We start from the raw sequence: 21,228 nt of genomic DNA on the forward strand, positions 1-21,228 counted from the left end.
ATTGTAGATCAACTATACTTCAATGAAATTTTAAGGGGTTCCTACTGTGGTGTAGTGGTTAAGAATCCAACTGCAGCAGCTTGGGTTGCTGCTGAGGCTCAGGTTCAATACCTGACCTGGCGCAGTGAGTTAAGGATCCCACATTGCTGCAGCTGTGGCCTAGGTTGCAGCTGCAGCTCAGATTCAGTCCCTGGCCCAGGAACTTCCTATGCCACAGGTATGGCAAAAAAAGAAAGAAGGCAGGGGGAGAGAGAGAAAGAAGAAGGAAGGAAGGAAAAAAACAAAAACAAGACTATGAGAGTATGGAATTTTTATTTTAAAGAGAAAATTGAGGCTTAAAGAAATTAAATAATTTCGGAGTTCCCATTGTGACTCAGCAGAAACAAATCTGACTGGCATCCATGAGGATACAGGTTTGATCCCTGGCCTTGCTCAGTAGGTTAAGAATCCGGCGTTGCCATGATCTGTGGTATAGGTCGCAGACTCAGCTCGGATCCCATGTGGCTGTGGCTGTGGCGTAAGCTGGCAGCTACAGCTCTGATTCAACCCCTAGCCTGGGAACCTCCTTATGCTGCAAGTGCAGCCCTAAAAAGACAAAAGACCAAAAAAAAAAAAAAAGAGAGAGAGAGAAAGAAATTAAGTAATTTCCCTGTGGTTATAGAGCTGGTAAATTTGTAAAGCTAGGAGTTGAGTTAGGGTCTATTTAACTGTATTAAACTGTACCTTTTTTTCTACTCAGAAATACAGCATACTATCTGCTATGGGATTTGCAAGGTCATTTTCCCTATATTCATTTGCAAAGTCACTTTCCTATATTCAACATTGTTCCAGTTTTTACCAGACCTATATTATTATACTTTATCTAGTTTTGGGGTCCATATTAGATAAGGAAATTTAAAACTAAGTAGATGATTAGAGGAACATTATGAGGAAAAATTAAGGAGTTATTCTGCGAAAAAAATAGGCCATGTTAGTTTACACATCAGAAAAACTCTTGTCTGGAAGCTGATGACATAATTATCTTACAGCTCCACTCAAAATAGAACCAAAAGAAATGGGTATAAATTCTGACATCAAGGATTTAACTTAGGTACAAAGTAAATACATAGGAAGAGATAAATGGTTCTTTCCTTCAGGAAGCGTACAGTGTGGGGACAAGTAGAAGAGAGAAACCATAAACAAGTAAACAAATACTGATAAAATGATTACAAGTTATTATAAAAGCTCTGAAGGAAATAGTATTCTGTGCTAATAAAAAGGATCTACTCTAAGACGGACCGGGAACTTGTCTCTGAAGAGGTAGCACTTAAGCTGAGACCTGAAAGATGAACATATATTAAATATGGTAAATATTACTAAACTGGAAATTTGAAGAAACCTTTTAAGACAGATCTCTCATAGCCTCCAGTAATTACTTAAGCTCATCTTATTCTTTGTCAATATATATTTTAAGTCCCTGCCAGGTATTAGGTACTTTGATAAAAATAATACAAATTATGGCCAGCTTTAACTAATCGTGTACTGTAGGGTGGGCACAAAACCAAGTGCTTTATATATGTTTCCCTCATGGAGCATGAAGTTTTCTTAGGCTGGACCCTAGGATATTTCAGATTTGGTAACTAGATCTCTTTGCTTTAGCTCATGAATAAAGCTAGACCAGAATGATTCCACATCTGAGATCAGGAAGAATAATAGATGTCAGTTGATCCCCTTCTGCTCAACAGTGTAACATCTCCCAATTCCAAACATGCCTGTTTCTTGATGAGTCCATCTTTAATGCTGCTTCCTCTTAACTGGAACCTATAGTACCAATCATATATTTGTCCTTTGTTCCATGAGGTGTGTTATGGCTTCTGAGACTCACAAAGTCCCTGTGCGTGATGTGTTTTTCCCAGCATTTCACTGACAGCCATGAGAAGGGATTTCTAAATAAGTGTGTGTTTGAAAATTAAAATTACTAACCACCTTTTGAGAATATTTTCTATTTAATGATGTGTTTGGTTTAATTGCTGCTAAAACTATAGGATGATAGACATCAAAAAAGTGTCTAACCTGGAAACAGCCAAAGTAATTTGGCTAACCATCATTCTCTAGTATTGTAAAAGTCCCTTAAGGGAGTTCTCTCAAGTTATCTGTCACTCTAGCAGATTTTTCTTTTTAAGCATTCCCTCCTCTCCCTATTCCTACCCCATCCCAACTAATGCTTTGTTCTGGCACAGATAAGGTCGAGTTCATTTTTAGATCTACCGCCTCCTCCTCCATCTCCCAAAGAGAACCTGTGGCAAGTGTCTGTGACAAATTGTATTTGAAACAGCTCCCTTTGAGATCTTAATTTTACTCTGTGCTCTCACAGGTTTCCAACAAAGCCAGCTAAGAAGGATGGAGAAAGCTCCCTCAGAAGCTACTGATTTTATTGAAATATTTATTTTCTCAGGTTCCAAGGCAATCAAAAGCTAGGCAAGAAGAGTAACAAATTACCAGTCTCTCACAGTCAGGGAGTTCTGGTTTTATCTTAGCATCTCTTGCTCATTTTTGTGTGGCTCCATTCACACTGTTAGCCCTCCCAAATATGTTTAGTTGTTCTTGGCCCAAACAGATTTGATTTTGTCAGGAGCTGGGTCACAGGGCCATGCATGCCTGGTGGGTCTCAGTTGTTCAGCTTACTACTGAGTCTTTGACCGACCTTGTTCCTGCTTTTCTTTAGCTAGTCAACATGCTTTTCTTGCTTTCAGCTAGAACAAAAGTGCAAACTGTTGCTTCCCCACGGAGAAGCCCTTATTCATGAGTTACACTCACATTTCATTGCAGCAAGCAAGAGGTACTCTTATGGGGGAGTTACAGGATTGCCTTTTTGGGGTTAGTTTTCTTTTTGATCTCAAAACAAATGTGCATGGTTCAGTCTTGCAAAACTAAAAAGAATAAACTATTAAATCAATTTTCTGAATGAATATCTCCAGAATCAAAATTGTGTCATGTGTCTCACTGATTTCTTTTTATGTTGTTTTTCTTCTTGACATTGCTTTTGAAGAAAATTTACTTATTTGAAGCCTATATTGTCCCAGGAAAAACTTTTTGAACAAATTTTTATTTAAAAGAGTTCCTTCCTCCTGCCCCACATAAATGAGGCCATTTCCCACAGAACCGAAAAAGAAAAACAAAAAGAGAGAGAGAGAGAGAGAGAGAAAGAGAGAGAGAGAAAGACTAATCCTAAAATTCACACAGCATATTAGGAGATATATTTAGTATTATGCTTTTCTTGGATACAGAGCTGCCTTGATATAAACACAGAATTTTTAGCAGTCATCAAGTGACAGGCTCCCACATGTTTTGATTTCAAGCATAGCTCTTTTGAATTTTTTTGAAGAAATATGTTGGATAAAGAACATTTGAGTTTTTGTCTTCCTGTTGTATTTCTCATATTATTTCTGGCCAAGTTACTCTTTTGAGAGTTGTTTTATGCCTCCTGTTACATAAACTTGAAGGTTATTTTCATATTATTTCTACTTTATTAACCTAGTTTTGATCATTTTTCCCTGGAATATCCCTATAAGAGCTTACCTTTCATTGTCCAGCATTCAGATTTGCGGAAACAGTTGAGTTATTTTAAGTTGTCAAGGAGACATGAAGGTATGTGACAAGTTCTTGTTAAACTCTCCCCATCCACTGATGATTCCTGGAAGTCGGTCCCTATTTTGAATTGTACTTAGGGATGAAGTGAAGCTGTCAGAAGCTGGAAAACAAGGCTTTTAGTTTGTGTGAATATTACTGACAAAGAAAAAAAGCCATTATATTGTATACCCCTGAGTAATTATTCAGAGATAAAAACAACCTGCTCTGGAGGCTTGAGCCAGGAATTTCAGTAATTAAATTCTTGTATCAAGAAAGGGCTATTCCTGTTTACCAAAAAATCCAACAACAGCCACCTAATAATAGGAAAGTAAAACCAACTCCAGGTAGAGATAGAAGGATGCTGCACAAATGCAGCTCACCAAGGCAAGGCAGCCAGTGATGGGAGTTGAATCCTTCACCATGTCCTTCATTTAACAGTTTCTCCTTATCCACTGCTATCTCCATCCTGCCTGAGCTGAGCCTTAATCAGTTCCTGTCAAGCTGAGGCTCATTGAGTTGTTGGATCACCTGCTTGGGATGAGGAGTTGGAGATCTAGCGCTGTGTCATGATGGGAAGAAGAGTTGTAAAATTAAGGAGTGAGCTCTTTATGGGTTATATAACTGCTGAGAGCTGTGGGGTTATGATGCTTCACTGCTTCCAAGAAAAGCACTGTTATTTTTTTTTTTTAAGCAAGCAAATATACCATATTGTATATTTACAATTTGAATGCAATTTATGGATTAAGAACATTTATCCTGGATGTGGTGTATTTTCTACCAGTGCCCATAGTCTGTGATGGGCTTCCCATGGTGTGTGTTTTTTCCCTAGTATTTATTGTTTTGCATCTTTGTCCTTTTAACTGTAGGATTTAGATAAAAGTCAAGAAGAGATCAAAAAACATCATGCCAGCATCAGTGAGCTGAAAAAGAACTTCATGGAATCTGTACCAGAACCACGGCCTAGTGAATGGGATAAACGCTTATCCACTCACTCTCCCTTTCGAACAATTAACATCAATGGGCAAATTCCTACAGGAGAAGGAGTGAGTACTTTGTCCATGAGACCAGTTGTGAGAATGAGTGAAATAAATGCTTGTGTGTATTGATATTCTGTATCTGAAAGTTTAGAGCTGAAGTTTAGCTTTGGTGCCTCACCAATTCATTCCAGTTTTGAAGCGTTCATAATCAAACACTTGTTTCTTAAGTTATGTGGACTACCCAGGCTATTTACGAGAGCCATTTAGAGCTACCAGAAGACAGTTAGGCCCTGAGAACTCTCTCTGGAGCTGCATGCTTCTGGCTAGTGTATGTTTACAAATTGACCATAAGCCAGTGGAACTTTATGTTCAAACTGTGCCTTCAAGGACCAGAGAGTTTACTAAATTTAGTAAAGCCAAAATTGGAAAGGGATAAGCATTTTTTAAAAACTTTGTTTGAACGTTTGCGCAACTTAGAAATGTCTGGAATGGGTGAGCATAATTATGTAACATAGAAGGGGGCCCCTAAGCCAGAGAATGCAGAATACTAAGTATTAATGATTCTATTTCAGTCTTAGAAGGACTGTTGATGATTTATTTTATCTTTATGAGTAGCATCAATTGTTTAACACACTGTTTTGTAAGATAGTCACAAATAGAGGATGCAAGAGAGATCTTTTAGAGACTGTTCTTTTTCTACTATCGATGTCATTACCTAATTTAGAAATCCTACACCTAAATAAATGAATCTGTGTAATGAGAATGTCTTAAAAGTTACCTTGGGCACATTTTCAAAAATTCTTTACTTAGTCTAGCCTTTACAGTTTAAGTATGTATATAAATAGTCACAGTGACTCAATGAGTGATTGTAATGATTTTTAAAGTATATGCTATTTTCCCCTCAAAACAATAGCAATTCTAGTTAAACTCTAGGTAAAATGACGTCTTAATGGTTTTTTAATATTTTGGTTTTATATTCAGAATTCGCAGTGAACTATCCAACTTATTGTTTAGTTCTGGAACTGGAGAAGATAAAAGTTGGTTCACAAAGGATTTTTTTATATTTTATAGTTTTATATTTTTCAAAATGTGATTGAAATTGACTAATGATTCTCCAAATGGGGTTGGTCCAGCTTCATCAAGAAGGCTGGCTAATTCCTAAATGATGGGCAGCTCAAGAGAGTTCCTAGGAATGATAGGATGCGGTTGTTCCTATTCACTGTCCTCTCAGCCTCCACTCGCTGGTATAAGTGGACATGGGTTGGGTATTCCAAATCTAAAGCATGTACTCTGAACTGGGACAGTGACTGCTTTCTGTAAGTCTGTGACTCCATGAGAAAGCACTTATCACTGCCTCGCCTGGCTAACCCTATCTGCAAACCATAACTGCATTATTTTCTCAAAGTTTTCTTTTTGACTCTGTGCAAGTAATAAAAGATGCTCAGTGGGTTAAGGATCCAGCGTTGCTGTGAGCTGCTTTGAAGAAAGTAACTTAGGACCCTCTTGGATGAGGATTGGTAAATTTGAACCAGTCTCCATTTCCAGAAAATACCTTCTATCTTAATAGAAACTCTCCAGAAACCATCTCAGGGCTAGATTTGGGAATGGCTGTTTCGTTATGTAGACTTTAAAGATAAGATGTTTATGGAGTTCCCTTCGTGGCTCAGTGGTTAACGAATCCGACTAGGAACCATGAGGTTGTGGGTTCGATCCCTGGCCTTGCTCAGTGGGTTAAGGATCCAGCATCGCTGTGAGCTGTAGTGTAGGTCCCAGACGTGGCTTGGATCCCACGTTGCTGTGGCTGTGGCATAGGCCGGCAGCTGTAGCTCTGATTCGACCCCTAGCCTAGGAAACTCTGTATGCCGCGGAAGCTGCCCAAGAATGGCAAAAGGACAAAAAAAAAAAAAGATAAGATGTTTATAAATTAAATTAGATCAATGAGGAGTACTTTAGTTATAGGGTTATAATATTACCTCTCTAAATGAATAATGCAATATTTAAGAACTATATACTGTGATAATTCCACTTTCTGGCATATCTTACTTTTTCTTTAATAATTAGGACAATATTTCTCTTCTCTGGGGATAGCTTTTCTACTTTTGACAGCATTGTTGTTGCATTGCAAGGCAACTGAATTTTATATAATTTGTGTGTGACCAGGTGAAGAAAACCTCTGTCCTTCCCTCGGAAAGAAAGGTTGGTGGGCCAGAGGTAAAGCTGCTGTTATGACTTGTGCTTCTCAGTCACAGTTTGCTCTTGTTATGGCACTAAGCAGATAATCTCCCCAGAACTGAACAGCAGCTGCTCAGTGATTTTTTTTTTCTTTTGGCTATACTAGTAAATTCACACTCACCACCTTTTGACCTAACACAAAACATTTTCACTGCTGCAGCTTTTGCAGCTTTCAATTTGCTTATTTCTGCGCATGGCTGGTTGAAAAGCTGCATGAAGATGTAAATGTGTATTCAGAGAGAAAAACGAATTTAATTGTACCCTATTCTTTTTATGTTGTCTTTCTTCTTCCTTTTATTTTCTTTTAAAAATCATTATAATTTTGCATCCTTTCTTTTCCTTTTTTTTGCTGACCAGTCCCCCAGCTACTTTCTCCCTGATACATATCACTTAGGGGTGTGCAAAGAACCGGTGTCGAACTTCCAAACAGATCAGAGAAGGCTGGCTCAACTGAGAGAACTTAGAGCCAAGTTTTTCCTTTCATAGGAAACATCTGTCTTGACGGGATGGCAGAGTACAGAAATTGCCAGGGGCAAAAAAACTTCTCAATTGGACAAATGGGAAAAAAAAAACAACACTTTTCCTTAAAAGTATCAAAAGCATTTGCTTAATGTGATGTACAAACCTTCATTATTATTATTTTAAATCACAATTCTGAAAGAGAGGGGGGAGGGGATTTGTAATTGTTGAGATTTGTGGGTTTTTTGTTTTTTTTTTCTCTGTAGACCTTGGATGCTCATATAAACTTTTATACTTTTGTTTTTTCTTTTGCAGTCTTTAAAATGTATAGGATTAAGATTTTTATTCCCTTGAGCAAAAGCTAATTGCTATACTAAATGAACTGTTACATTTTTAAAGTCTATCTGAAGAGATATGAAGATAACATTTTATATTCTGCCATTCTATTTGTAATAAAAGTAACTTTTCTGATGGCAAGAAGAATGGTTCTTTATTGGCTTTGCCCAATTGATCTAAGAAAAGTCAGCAACACCAGAGCAATGAAAAGTGACCAAAAACTTATATCTGAATATCATTGAAGTAGGAATAAACACTGTAACTAAGGAAGTCCCGTGATTCCTTGAACTTTCAGGACTTCTTACCTTTATTGATTCAAAAAATTACCTGTCGAGTACCTTACTGTGTAATAGAAACTGTGCCAGGATAATTGCCAAGTAAAGTAAAATAAAGGGTGTCCAAAAGATTTTCCCAAATCCTTTGCACATCCCCAAGTATCATTTTTGAGCATTTTCCATCTGTCATTTTGTTCATCTTTCTCTGTCTTTCTTGATCTTCTACCGTGAAACCAGACACAGGAACGTGCTCTGTTAGTGCAGGATGAAGAGAAAATTAAAAGGCAAGAGAGATCTGCTGAAAGAGCCTTGCCCCAGCAAGAGAATGAAGAAATTCTTCCCAAGGTTTCTATTCCAATCCCTGAGGATCACAAGTCTCTCAAAAAGTGCCACCTCTACTCTAGTACTTTTTCATCTCCTCGTATTCCTTTCGTGATGTCTTTTCTTGTGGTTCTTGCATTGGCTGTCTGGTGGTTGGTCTTTCTGTGATCACAAAACAGGGTGCTCGTCGGCAATATCAAGACTAAAACCATTGAATTTTGTCTTTGGCTTCTACGTGTTATCTCCTATGTGATGCCCTCTGATTTTGATAGTTCACTGTCCTAGAGGAGCACTTGTGATCATTTTTCTGTCAATGAAATGTTACTCTTTGTAGAATATGGATGGTGGGGTACAAGGAGTAGCAATGGATTGCCCAGGCCAGCTTTCCTCACTGAAGTTCAACAAGTTTAAGCAAATCCAATTTAAGCATATGATAGGTTGGTACTTTTCCCAAAAGCTTTAACTCTTTTATCCTGCATGTTCTTATTGTTTACTGTTGCTATGTACTCCTCTCCAATGTTTCACACAAAGCAAGATATTCTGTAGAAACATTTGATGGAATATTTTCCTAATCTTCAATAGGTATTCGTGTGGCATGGGCTCTGTAGTTTAAGAAAAAAAATTCAACTCGCTAACCTTTCAAAAGCCTTAAAATGAAACATTTCAATCTATGAATCTATAACCACTCCTTTTCTTGAGCTATCAAACCAGTATATACAAAGGCCTTTTTCGGAAAAGGGCTTTTGACTTCTGTGGCCTTCTTATGTATATTTCTGAGATGTACAGGGACAAAGCTTTATCCTCTCTGGTGTACTGGAGAGATCTGCAAAGGTTAAATGCAGTTTTCACAAGTATAATGTTGGTGGTTTAAGGAAAATGGTGCTGGTGCCCTTTAGCCTCCAGCCAGGGCTGAATTTTCCAGACTACTCTGCCCATCTTCCAAAGTTCTGGAATAACAAATGTCTTCAAGATTTGTACATAAACATACCCTTATCTGAATTAAGATACTGTGTTACTTCTTTATGAAATAAGTAATTATATTGCCAGAAGCAATATTTAGCAATTATGATAAGCTTAAAAATATGTATATCTATATATTTAGTTTTTCTGATAGACTTCAGACTTGTTTATTCTTACATTTGTGTTGAAATCCATTGTTTTAACCAATAGCCTTGAGAGTTAAAAGTTCTATTGTGACAAATATGTGTCTCCCATTTGCATGTTGATTTTTAAGGCTTCCCTGAAGTAAATACACGTGTGCTCTCTCCTCACAAATAACTCGGATGCCTAACCTGGTTTTTTTTCCCCCTCAACATTAATGAAATCTTGCATGTAGCTTAAGTTTTATGGCACTTGAATGTACCCTTATGGATGGTTTGGTTAATGTTGTCTCAAATATTTGTTTTGAAATCTGAGTTTATAGGGTTGTCAAACTGAGATTATTGAACTTTGTTTTACTTCTTAACACTTTCCAGATGATGAAACTTCTAAACATGACTTTTTGTGTTTAAGATGATGGCGTCTTAGAGCAAAAAAAAAAGAGAACAGTAAAGCCAAGAATCTTTTGTCCTTCCACACCTACCACTATTGTTCTATTCTCTCTAGGGACATGTAGAAAAACTTTCCTGAAAACTGCTACTCTGTTCTTATAGGCTTTCCAAAAAGATGAGAAAGAAGCGAGGAGCAGGTGAAATTTTAAAATCCGATATGAGCGTGTATCTTTCATGTCACAGGATATGTGTGTTTATAAGAAATGTTTTTAATTAAGATTATTTATTGATTCACTGGTAATAAGAGACGTCAAATCAACCTGAAATATTGCAAAGCTGTTCTTTAACACAGAAAGTGATCATCCTAAGTACTCCTCTTTAGTTGTGAAATAGCGATAGGAGAGTTTTCCTTATGAAATAACAAAACTATGGAATTGGTTGAATTCTTTTTAAATTTTTTTCAAGAAACTGAAAAGGAAATAACCTTAGGATTTTGTTGATACTTTTGTACGTGTTTCAGATTATATTTCCTGTTTTCATCCTTGTACATAGCTTTTTATTAATTATTATTATTATAAACTTCATACTAATTGAATTTTGTTTCCCATTGTATTGGAGTTAATTCAAGCCCATTAAAAGTCTAGCGTAGTCCAACAATACTTTTTGGTTTTCTGAAGTGCGGCAGGAGTCCTCAGAGATCCTTACGGATGGTCAAAGGAGAGGACCTTTCTTCTTGTTAAGCAGATAAGGATGGTTGAGAGGGGAAAGGGCGATCCTTTGTGATGGACTAATGCAGGCTCAAAAGACATGCCCATCTCAGTTATCAGAGGAAAAACATTGGACATTACAGCTTTGTGTTAGCTAAATGAATGCTGCCAATACGTTTAACATAAAGCTGTAAACAGTCTTGGTTTCCCTCTCGCCTCTCATTCCATTCTCAATACCAGAGACAGGCCCAAATAGCTGGATGTTATTACCCTGGTTCAGCTTCTCAACAGCAGGTTGATTGGTGAAAAACAATGTAGACTAAGGGTATCAATTCAGACCAGTAAAAAGTCTTGGATTTTGGCCTTATTTTTGCTAGTAATCATTTCCAAGGTGACTCTAGGGTTCACTTAACTCCGTGATGCCCAGATTTCCACTCACCATCACAAAGACAAATCTACCTCATGAGAATGAATCTATAACATATTCCAGGAGCCAGAAGCTCTGGTTGTCATTCTATTCTTGGTCGTTTGGGGACTGAAAATTAAAAAAACAAATACACATTAACTTCTTGGATTTTTTTTTAAATAGAAGTAAGCAAGTAAATAGCTGTTTATTTCTATCTAGTCCATATTGTATGTGACCAAACACTTAAAACTACTAAAGTTAAAAATCCCTCATACTCTTAAGCAATTCATCTTACCCATGTGGTATACTTTGAGTGAACCATACCTCAGAGTAAGTCCAGCATCTAAATTTTGGACCTAACTTTTAGCCATTTTCTTATGCTAACACTTGAATTATGAAAGAGATTCAGTTTGCATGGGTCTGTTCTACTACTTGTTTACATCTTCGAAGTTTTGAAGGAAGATGATATTGAATCTGTTGACTAGATAAGACTAAAAATAATCTGTGGACTAGATGTCGTTGTCATCATAGATCCTAGTACATTTTTTCTAGTGTACATTAAATATTATTGTAATTTTATTCTGAAATTTCTGTGGATATAAATCAGTTCACTTTTTCTTACATTCCTAAGTCACTACTGTAATATTTGCTATAGAAAAGCATATGAGACAACCTACACATTAGAGGTTTGGTTGTTTTTTGAAGGCATTACCCATCATAATTTATATTTAGGCTTTACCCAGTGATTACATATTTACAAAAGGAAGAGAGAAAAGTTAAAAATAATATGAGATACTTTCTTGCTTTCTTGCTTTATAGATTTACAAAAGGAAGACGGAAAGTTTAAAAATAATATGAGACACTTTTCTAGCTTTCTTGCTTTTTTCTTGCCAAGGGTATTGAACATTGTAAAGATATATAAAACTTTTTTACTGAGTTTCCTTCCCTTCTGTTTTTCTTCACAGAAATTGTAAAATCCCAAACTTCTTTACAGCATTCTCTTATCACACTGAGGAAGTGTGTCTATCATACATAGACATTTTGCTTTTTCTCATTGCACTTGAAGGGGACTTGTCATTTGTAATCTTGGTAGTAGAAGTGGAGTCAACTCCTTATTCATATTCTGTGTTATGCATGACGTAGGATAACTCCATCTGCCTCCTCTACACTGTAGGGAATAGTATCAGTAGCTCTGCTCTCACTTCTGCTGCTGTTACCCTTCATGCCTTAGGATCTTCTCTTTACTATATCAGAACGTGATACAAAAAGAAACATGTTGATGTGGACCTTAGGAATGCACACCTGAAAAGGTTAAGAAGTTGTGGTTGTGAAAGTGAGGAAGCCATAATAAAGTTAGTCTGGAAGAGGAAGAAGGGTAGTATTACATTTTGTAAATGACAATATTCTTTTCATACAAAAACTTGAAAGATAAAAAGAAGAGAGAGTAGTTTATTACTCCCACAGATCAGAAATAATGCCATATACTAATTTACTTTTACACTAGCCTAACCAAATGTACAGGTGACAGATTGTTGAAGAAACATATGGGTTAGGAACGCTTTGCTAATCTTTTGTGATTGATATCCTAGAGGGCAGCCCATCCCTTTATCATAGTCAAAATCCTGTTTGGGATAAATAACAGAGTAAATCTGACATTTAAAGATTAACAGAGGTGGGAAGGCATAGAGTCCCAACTATCTTTTCGGGTCCCCCTAAATCAATAAAGGATGCGGTTTAATCTCTCATTTTCTCCTCTACTGTCTCTTTAAAGAAAAGTCTCCATATATACAGGGTCCTATCTCAACAACACAGAGAGTAAGAATTAAAGGAGAAACTGCTCTCCGTTCACTTATTCACTGCCCACTAGGACAATGCATTGCGGGGATGGGATGCAAAGAGGCAGCATTATCAGAATTTTAGAACTGGATAGGCTCCCAGTCCAACTCCTCTCCCCACCAGGAGAGATGCTGACTCTTCTGTATATCTTTTAGAGACTCAGAGAGCAAGTGGTCAATATTCAGAGAGCAGCCTATGATTCAGTATGTCCCAAGATACAGCACATTATGTCTTTGGACATCAACATTCATGTCTTCAGTCAAAGTCTGTGTCCCTGTAGCTTTCACTTCTTGGTCCTAAATGGAGGCATTCTAAAGGATTTTCTATCTTCCACATTATAAGCTTTTCACATAGTTGAAAGTAACTCTCATGTTGGGGTTAGTCCCAGTTCTTGCCCTCAGATAACTTACCATTTGATGTCCAGATCTGTCCCAGTCTTCCTCCTAGCATGTTATCCTTCTGCTTTCTTCCCTTCTTTTTCTAGCTTTTCTTGTTCTATCAGGTTTTTTTTTCTTTCTGTATCTATTGCCCATAGGTTGCTTCCCTAGAGTTTATTCCATTTTGTGCCCCTTCCCATGGACGCAACCTCTCTAAAAGAACATTTTGTGGTCTATCTGTCTGTCTGTCTTTGTTTCTTTCTTTCTTTGTTTGTTTCTTTCTTTCTTTTTCTGCTTTTTAGGGCTCCACTCACGGCATATGGAGGTTCCCAGGCTAGGGGTCCAATCACAGCTATAGCTGCCGGTCTGCACCACAGCCACAGTAATGTCAGATCCAAGTTAAATCTGCAACCTACACCACAGCTCACGGCAACGCCGGATCCTTAACCCACTGAATGAGACCAGGGATTGAACCTGCACCCTCATAGATGCTAGTCAGATTTATTTCTGCTGAGCCACGACAGGAACTCCTAAAAGAACATTTTGAAATTCCTGGAAATCCTGGCTTCTTCATAGATCAACACGGGCATTTGGGGTTTTTTGGTTTTGTTTTTGTTTTAGATAAAGGGGATAGGAGGTAGGTTAGTTTTGTGGCTTTGGAAACTTCTTGTAGCCCGGGATCTGTTGACAAGATTGTATTGCTGTTATATCTTAAAGAAGCGTACCTCCAGAGCCTGTGTTCTGTGTTTGCTTGCCTTCTCTGACAGCCTGGCTAACCTTTACATTCTCTAGTACCCCCCAATGTGATTTGATTTATACCACTGTGGTATGTTACAGCTATTGAAACTTAATTTCTGTTTAACGGTCTGATTATAACTTAGATGCCCACCAGAAATAATGATATTAAAAATTTGAAATGTTAATCTATCTCTTTTAGTTTTGCCTGCATCCTCAAACCTATGAGATTCTGAGGGAAAAGAGGCCTTGTTTTATTTATCTTTGTTTGCCAAAGACACATATGTATCTCAGACATATAACAGATAATTAACATTTGTTAAATTGAATTAAATGATTAGTCACATGGTAATGGATAAACTCTAACTTTTCACTTAGAATCTCTTGTATTGGGACATAAATTTGTACTAAAGTGATCACCACATGCCCAATCAGTGTATGCAGGTAGCCCCCGAAAAACCCACATGTGGCCCAGAAGCCACTGTCTCTCCTATTAATCCTGTGCTATGGTCCTTGATTTATTCAAAGAGTCTACTATACTTCTATGATAGATGTCAGTCTCTCTTGTTAATGTCTTATAATTTGATTCAATTAAAAGCTGTTATCCATTTACCACAATAATCAACTGTTTTCACTATAGAACATATTATTGAGACTGGGATACTTTTCTATATGTATAAATTCATCTCGAAGTGTGATATCATAAAGAGGACTTGTTATTTGACAATTTGCGTTTATCCAAAAAACATTTTGGAGAGTTCCCATTGTGGCTTAGTGGAAACAAATCCAGCTAGTATCCATGAGGATGTGGATTCAATCCCTGGCTTTGCTCAGTGGGCCAGGGATCTGGAGTTGAACTGTGGTAGAGGTCACAGGCGCAGCTCAGATTCTGTATTGTTGTGGCTGTGGTGTAGGCCAGCAGCTATAGGTCCAATTCAACCCCTAGCCTAGGAACTTCCATATGCCCTGGGTGTGGCCCTAAAAAAAAAAAAAAAATCAGAAGGCATTTTGGAAAGTGGTTTGATACTTTTGTTTTACCCGATATAAAAACACCAAATGTATCATACTCTTGTGATATCAAGAGTTTTGTATATCAGATAGATCAGGGGTGGCAAACTTTTTCTGTAAAGAACTGGATAATAAATATTTTAGGCTTTGCAGGCCATGTAGTCTCTGTCAAAATGACTCAACTTTTGCCATTATAGAGTAAAAGCAGCATTGACAATAAAGAAACGTGAATGTGCTCCAATCAGACTTTATTCGTGGACTCTGAAATCTGAATTTCATATAATTGTATGGTGTCACTAAATATTCTTCTATTTTTTCCCAACTGTTAAAAAATGTAAAACTGTTCTTAACCCACAGCCATACAAAAGCAAGGAGAGGGCTGGATTTGCCTGAGGCTTTAGTCTGCTGACCCCTGACTTAGGTCTAGAGAAACAGAGAACTGACTAGTTAGATTTTTGCCTTTGTACTGTTTTGAAGAGCTGTAGTCACAATCTTAGTACGTCATTCAGTGTTGAAGTACTTTGAATCTTGTTTATGATTAGAACTGGAAAACAGAAGATGAGGCACTTGTTTCTGTTTTTGTGGCAGCCAGGGTACACCTGAATTGTAATCTGAAATATCCTGGGAGTTCCCTGGTGGTCTAGTGGTTAGGATTTGGTGCTTTCAATGCTGCGACCCAGGTTCAATCTCTGGTCTGGGCACTGAGATCCCACATCAAGCTGCTGCACACCATGGCCAAAAAATTAATCAATGAAATAAAAATAATAATAAAATATCTTTACCCGCTATAGCACCAACCTCTGTCAGTTTTCCCAATTGTTCTGTGTTAACTATGCTCTTAAGTATTTGGTGACTAATCCAGCCAATCCTTTGGTTCTGTTTGATTTGGAAGTGTCTGCCTCCATTTCCCCCTAAGGAATAAAGAAACATGTCCCAGAGTCGCTCTCTCTCTTTAGCCAGGTTTTAGAGATAACTAACAAGCATGGTAAAGAAAGTGAAATGATTTTCACTCTGAACTTTTGGTACACCATAGTGTTTTGAGTAGTTGTATAAATTTAAGGTTGGGTATCTAAAGGAAACATTTTAGAAAGTTCCTCTTTCAAAGTAAAGAGAGTTTTCTGAGAGAAATGCCCTAATTCAGGGCCTATTTGGGCAGTATTTAATAAGTCAGAATAAAATAAAATTGTATTTTTTCAGAGTATCTTTGCTCCCTGGTTGACATAATTGTGTTCTGAAGAATTCCTTGATCTGAAGATCTGCAGTTCGCTTTGGGAAGTGCTTTTTTTTTTTTTTTTTTGGTCTTTTTGTCTTTTTTTCTTTTCTAGGGCTGCACCAGTGGCATATGGAGGTTCCCAGGCTAGGGGTCGAATCGGAGCTGTAGCTGCTGGCCAAAGCCACAGCCACAGCAACTCAGGATCCGAGCCAAGTCTGTGACCTACACCACAGCTCACAGCAAGGCCAGATCCTTAACGCACTGAGCGAGGTCAGAGATCGAACCTGCAACCTTATGGTTCCTAGTCGGATTCGTTAACCACTGAGCCACAATGGGAACTCCAGGAGGTGCTTTTTAATGTATCCTTAAATCTATGTTCCTTTCCATTCTCTTGTCCAAGATCTTTTAGCTCTGGTTCTCAGTTAAATAAATTGTTTATCTATCAGCAGTTCAACAAGATATTTAAGCCTAAAGAAATCTGCTAAGAACTTCTCTTTTGGAGCATTTTCTTTGATATTTTTCTCACATTATTTTCTCTGTTAATATTATAAATTTATCACGAATAAACCTTATTGTAAATCTGATTCTGGTTGATACTAATCATTGAGGAAATAGGAATCAGTAAAGCTGCACATAGACCAACTACAAAAAAGTTGGGGTGGGAGGACCTCTGCTTCAGCAATCAGCAAAAGATATCGTCAGTCAATCTTCCTAGAAAAATTCTCTTGTTTTCCTATATTTTCACTCTTCTCTGTGGCCCAATAATTGTCTTTTGCTCAGTTCTAAAACAGAGATAACTTTATGACTTGTATTCAGTTTTGAGAATTTTCATGTTTTAAACCAGCTTGGAACTATTTGACTTATTTATACCAAATTTTAAAAATAACTTTTTTCTAACCAACTTAACCACTACAGCAAATGTAATTGTCGCAGATGTTAGGAGCATTTTTAACATGCTGAATTTGTCTTTAAAAAAAAAAAAAAAAAAGCACTCTACAAATGAGTAGTTAACCATCCAGTATTGCCACTCTGATCATATTGAAGAGTGAAGGATGGAGTGGGTGTGGATATGTGGGTGTGAGGAGAACTTGCTGCTATAATGTGGAATTAACAGAAGGTACACTGCTCTCTTCTTACTTCACCTTGGATAAACCTTATCTCTTATCTCACTCTCACAGTTCTAGATTCTCTTATCCAGGTGATTACTTAAAACCAACACTCCACATTTTGAAGTGGTCTGTTTACTAGCTCAAAGTATGTACCTTGTGGCCATGTCTGAGTAATATAAAATTTTGTAGTGGTTCTCCAAAGCCACGTTGCTTTTAGGAATTTGTTGAAAATGTTAACATGGAAAACCATTTTCATTATTATAGAATTTTTCAGAAAATGAAGACACATCTAATTAATATCTAATCGTAGTTTTCTATTATATGTAGTTCTATGGAAGAAACTATTTTCTAGATATCAAATGGGGTGTAATATTTTTCTGAAGTGCTTATTATGGCTTTAATCACTTTCGGAATTGGGCCTTCTAAGAAATCCTGCCAAGTATATTTAATTGTGTCCCATACTAAATGATCAGAGTTTCTGTGCTGTTTATAGCCCCCTCCTTTCCATCTGCATCTCTCTACCTCAACCTTTCTTAGTTTAATGAAATTAAATTGACTGACCAAAGGCTTCTGGTCTCCTAGACATGTTTAGTATAACCTTTAATATTTGCTCAATCACTTTGACTTCTATAGCTCTATTCAGGTTTGAGAACACTCATTTGATCTGTGGAGTCCTTGCTGGTGAGTGCAGTGTTAAGGCAAAATTTTCTATTATCTAATAGTTAAAATTTTGCATCAGGCACTGATTTTGCAGCTATTTGCATTTACATTTACCTATTCTGGGGATAATCTAATAACAGCACTATTTAGGAAATTATTTTTTTTAAATATGTTTGAAGGATAATTGTTATTGGCAAATTTCATTTGCTGGTGTTTGTGAAAGGCTGCATATGGAGTGATTTTCCTATTATAAGCAATTTTATCAGCAGTATTTTAATAAAGGCCTGTATCTCTCTAATTAAGCTTCTTTATCCAGATGTGATTTTTGTGTGCCAGAGAATAGCAACAGACCATGAAAATGACTCAAGCTTCATGGAGATGCCATTGAGCACTACAAGGATGCATTTCTAGCAAGAGACCGGTAGCATACCAACTTTATTTAAAAAAAAAAAAAAAAAAGTTGGGGAAGATATGGCCAAAAGAGAAAATTTAGATTGAAGAAAAATGTATTGCATGATTAAGAATGGCACAGTAGAGAGGAAAGCTAGAATTTTAAAATCATCTTTTGTAGCCATATGGTTACTCTGTTGTTAGTTTATCCCCATCTTGAGTGTTTGTTGGCCTGAGTTTTCCACTGAAAGTATCAAAACCATTACTTATGAAGCTTTTGGGGGTGGAGGGGCCAGGGGATATGTTTTCTTTCTGGTAATTTTTGTTCTCCTTCCTTTGTTTGTATCCTTTTTTGGCTGAAGAATGGGCTACGGCTGCTTGATCTGTCATCTTTATGTGCTGTTTACACATGGCTTTTACCAAAGAAGCCATTACCCCATCTGATTTATCTCTTATTGCAAGTGCCCCTTTAAAAGCATTTGTTTTAACAAGTTAAAAAAAAAAAATCACCAGGTTAGTGTTCCTACTATTTTCTAACCAAGGGAAACATGGATATTATTAATTTTTCAAAATAGGAATAAGATTACAAATATTGACAGCATAGTAAATGTATAAAGAGATATGTTTTGTTTTCTAGAACTTTTCCCCAAGGAACTTAAAGCTGTTCTTTGCTGAGACATAAACTTACCATGTTTTGTTAAAGAAAAGTATGTAGAAACAAAGCACTCGCAATTAACTGATCTTATCAGGATTGGAGCCTACGTTTTTTAGTTTGCATGTTGCAGACCATTTGGGGGTATGATTTTAAACACATCGTTGATAATGTAAGTGACTGTAATATATTTATTGTTTACTTTAGTTAAGAACCAGGAGCTGGACTCTTCTGCTGGGTATCTTCCTTCTGTGCTTAGCAAGATAACCTCGATTCCTGCTGGTTCTGTGGGCATTTGCAGTGCAGAGCATTTCTTACTGGGTTTGCAAAGCAAGGGTAATGTGCTCTGTGGGTGTATGTCTGTCTGTGCACACCCCTCCCCCTCAATCCCACTGCCACCTTCTGCTCACTCCCTTTTTCTTATCAAAACTTTTTTAAATTACATAAACTTATTAAAAAGCCTAGTGAATCCCAAAATCCTCTTTTTCTGACTATGGAAACACTTAAAGTTTAATGTATTAAATTCCCTGAGATATTTGCATTTCAGCGGGCCACAAAATCATTGCAAAGATGATGGTGACATTACAGAGTTGATCCTATCACTAAACAGTATTTCCAAGGCCAGTCCCAACTCTCAGTTTACTTGAATCAATGGCAAAATAGAAGGAAGAAAATGTGAAAACCAATGGTAGTTTAATAGATGTGGTGGCTTTAGGGCTCACCATTGGGTAATATGCCTACAGAGACAGTATGCTAAATCTCACTCTCTTTTTACAGAAAATTTAGTAATTTCTAGAAGCAAAATGTGTGGGTAGTAGCAAAGAAAGGTATGCTTTGCGTTTAGAAACAGCAATGAATCTATTAAGCTTTAAAATGGTTGTAAATTTTGTGACTAATCAGAAATGTTCTCAAAACTATTTCAAATGGCCTATCTAGTATTCTTCATAAAGATCTTGGCTCAGGAATATATAAATATCCTCTTAGTATATCAATTTTAGTTCTCTTCTATCACAATTTCTTTCTTCAAGCTCTGCCTGGTGGTTTTCTCTAAAACATAATGAGAACCCGGCTCAGAACTTGCTAAGCTGCATGGAAGACCAGCCTTAGTTAAATAGGGTTGGCCCACTGGGGATACTCAAGAAACACTTCCATGTAGGGACTAGATGTCTTTATTATTGTTCTGGTTCACGTTTCTTTGCAAAAAGTACTATTTTAAGAAATATAGTACAAAGACAAATAATATCTCGTGTTTGCCTAGCCCTTCATTTTGAATGTGCTACACAGTTAACCCACACAATAGCCATGTCCAGTAGGTCGTGATGTTCTTGCTTTTGTATGATAAAATTGAGAGGTTCAGGGACCTGCCAAGAACAAAGTTTTTAAGTGAGAAAACTGGACCTGCAGCCCAGGTCTTTGATGTTTCAGTCCAGAGACATCCTTTTAGGCCACAGCTGTATCCTAAGTCCCTTAGTCCCCAAGTGAAAAGGTGGTGAAAGTAGCAGAAAGGGAATTAAGGAGAAAGTCGGGATTCGTGAGACTCTAATGTCTTATGAAACTAGGTTTCAAAAATGGTTCTCTTAAGATCCAGAAACCACTAATGAGTTGAGTGTTCTTAACTTGCCTTAAATCCCCCAGGTTGAGTTTCACAAAATGTCCCAGAATCTGAAATTAGTATCTCTCTCTCTCAGCCAGTAGGAACCAGAAGATGGAAATAAGAAATGAGGCCTTGCCCATTGTTGAGACAGAAAGTCTCAGGGCTCTTGTTTGGCCTTGGGGAAAATATGGTTCCTGGTTTTAAAATCATTCAGTGAAAAGAATTGTATTTTTCAGGGGGGAAAAAAAAAAGTTAGTTGTTTCTTTTATGTATTTATTGGGAATAAATAAATATTTCAAAATTCCCTTTAATTAAATCACACCTCGGTCATAAGATCAGAGGAAAATTAGATTGGTGTCCAAAAGCAAACAAATCAAAACACCTTGTCATCAAACCAAAGGATATTTTGTAATTATAATAATTATTTGCTCTTCAATTTGAAAGTGTTTTGGAAAGTTCTCTTGTGGCTCAGTGGGTTAAGAATCAGGCATTGTCACTGCTGTGGCTCTGGTTACTGCAGTGGTGCAGATTCAATCCCTGGCCTGGGAACTTCCACCATGCTTCAGGTATGGCCAAAAAACCCAAACCAAACCAAAACACAAAAAATAAAAATTAAAAAAAAGTATTTTTGGCATTCTGTGCTTGAGCCTTTAAGTGTATTTAAGTATATTTATATAAAAATGAAACTTTCTGCTTTGGAAGAGAGTATTGGAGATTATTTAAGATGATATTGGTAAAGTGGGTTAGGACAAGGTATTTATGCAATTTAGTGAGAGAACTTGTATTCTGGTATGGCCAGACCATGAAAATCCTTTTGCAGTCATCATTTGTGTTTCCTACTT

At 37.1% G+C, this 21,228-nt stretch overlaps 1 protein-coding gene across 50 annotated transcripts in view; it reads left to right on the forward strand.

Moving 5' to 3' along the window:
* Nucleotides 1-21,228, forward strand: part of EPB41 (erythrocyte membrane protein band 4.1) — a 189,554-nt gene that overhangs the window by 142,975 nt on the left and 25,351 nt on the right. For 26 of the 50 annotated variants that reach the window (XM_084963563.1, XM_084963524.1, XM_084963543.1 and 23 more), the window contains one exon: nucleotides 4,476-4,652. The exons of 2 other annotated variants lie outside the window; for them this stretch is intronic. In XM_084963563.1, the coding sequence (XP_084819689.1) occupies nucleotides 4,476-4,652 (177 nt within the window). Of the gene's footprint in view, nucleotides 1-4,475; nucleotides 4,653-6,746; nucleotides 6,798-7,175; nucleotides 12,233-21,228 lie in introns of those variants that run through there. 22 more of the 50 variants (XM_084963526.1, XM_084963538.1, XM_084963545.1 and 19 more) reach the window with 6 other exon arrangements.

The sequence above is a fragment of the Sus scrofa genome, chromosome 6, assembly GCF_054392235.1.
Source record: "Sus scrofa isolate SSC_HxYL_T2T_F1_AM1 chromosome 6, Sscrofa_HxYL_maternal_Yorkshire_Landrace_v2.0, whole genome shotgun sequence".
In the NCBI taxonomy this organism is placed as follows: domain Eukaryota; kingdom Metazoa; phylum Chordata; class Mammalia; order Artiodactyla; family Suidae; genus Sus; species Sus scrofa.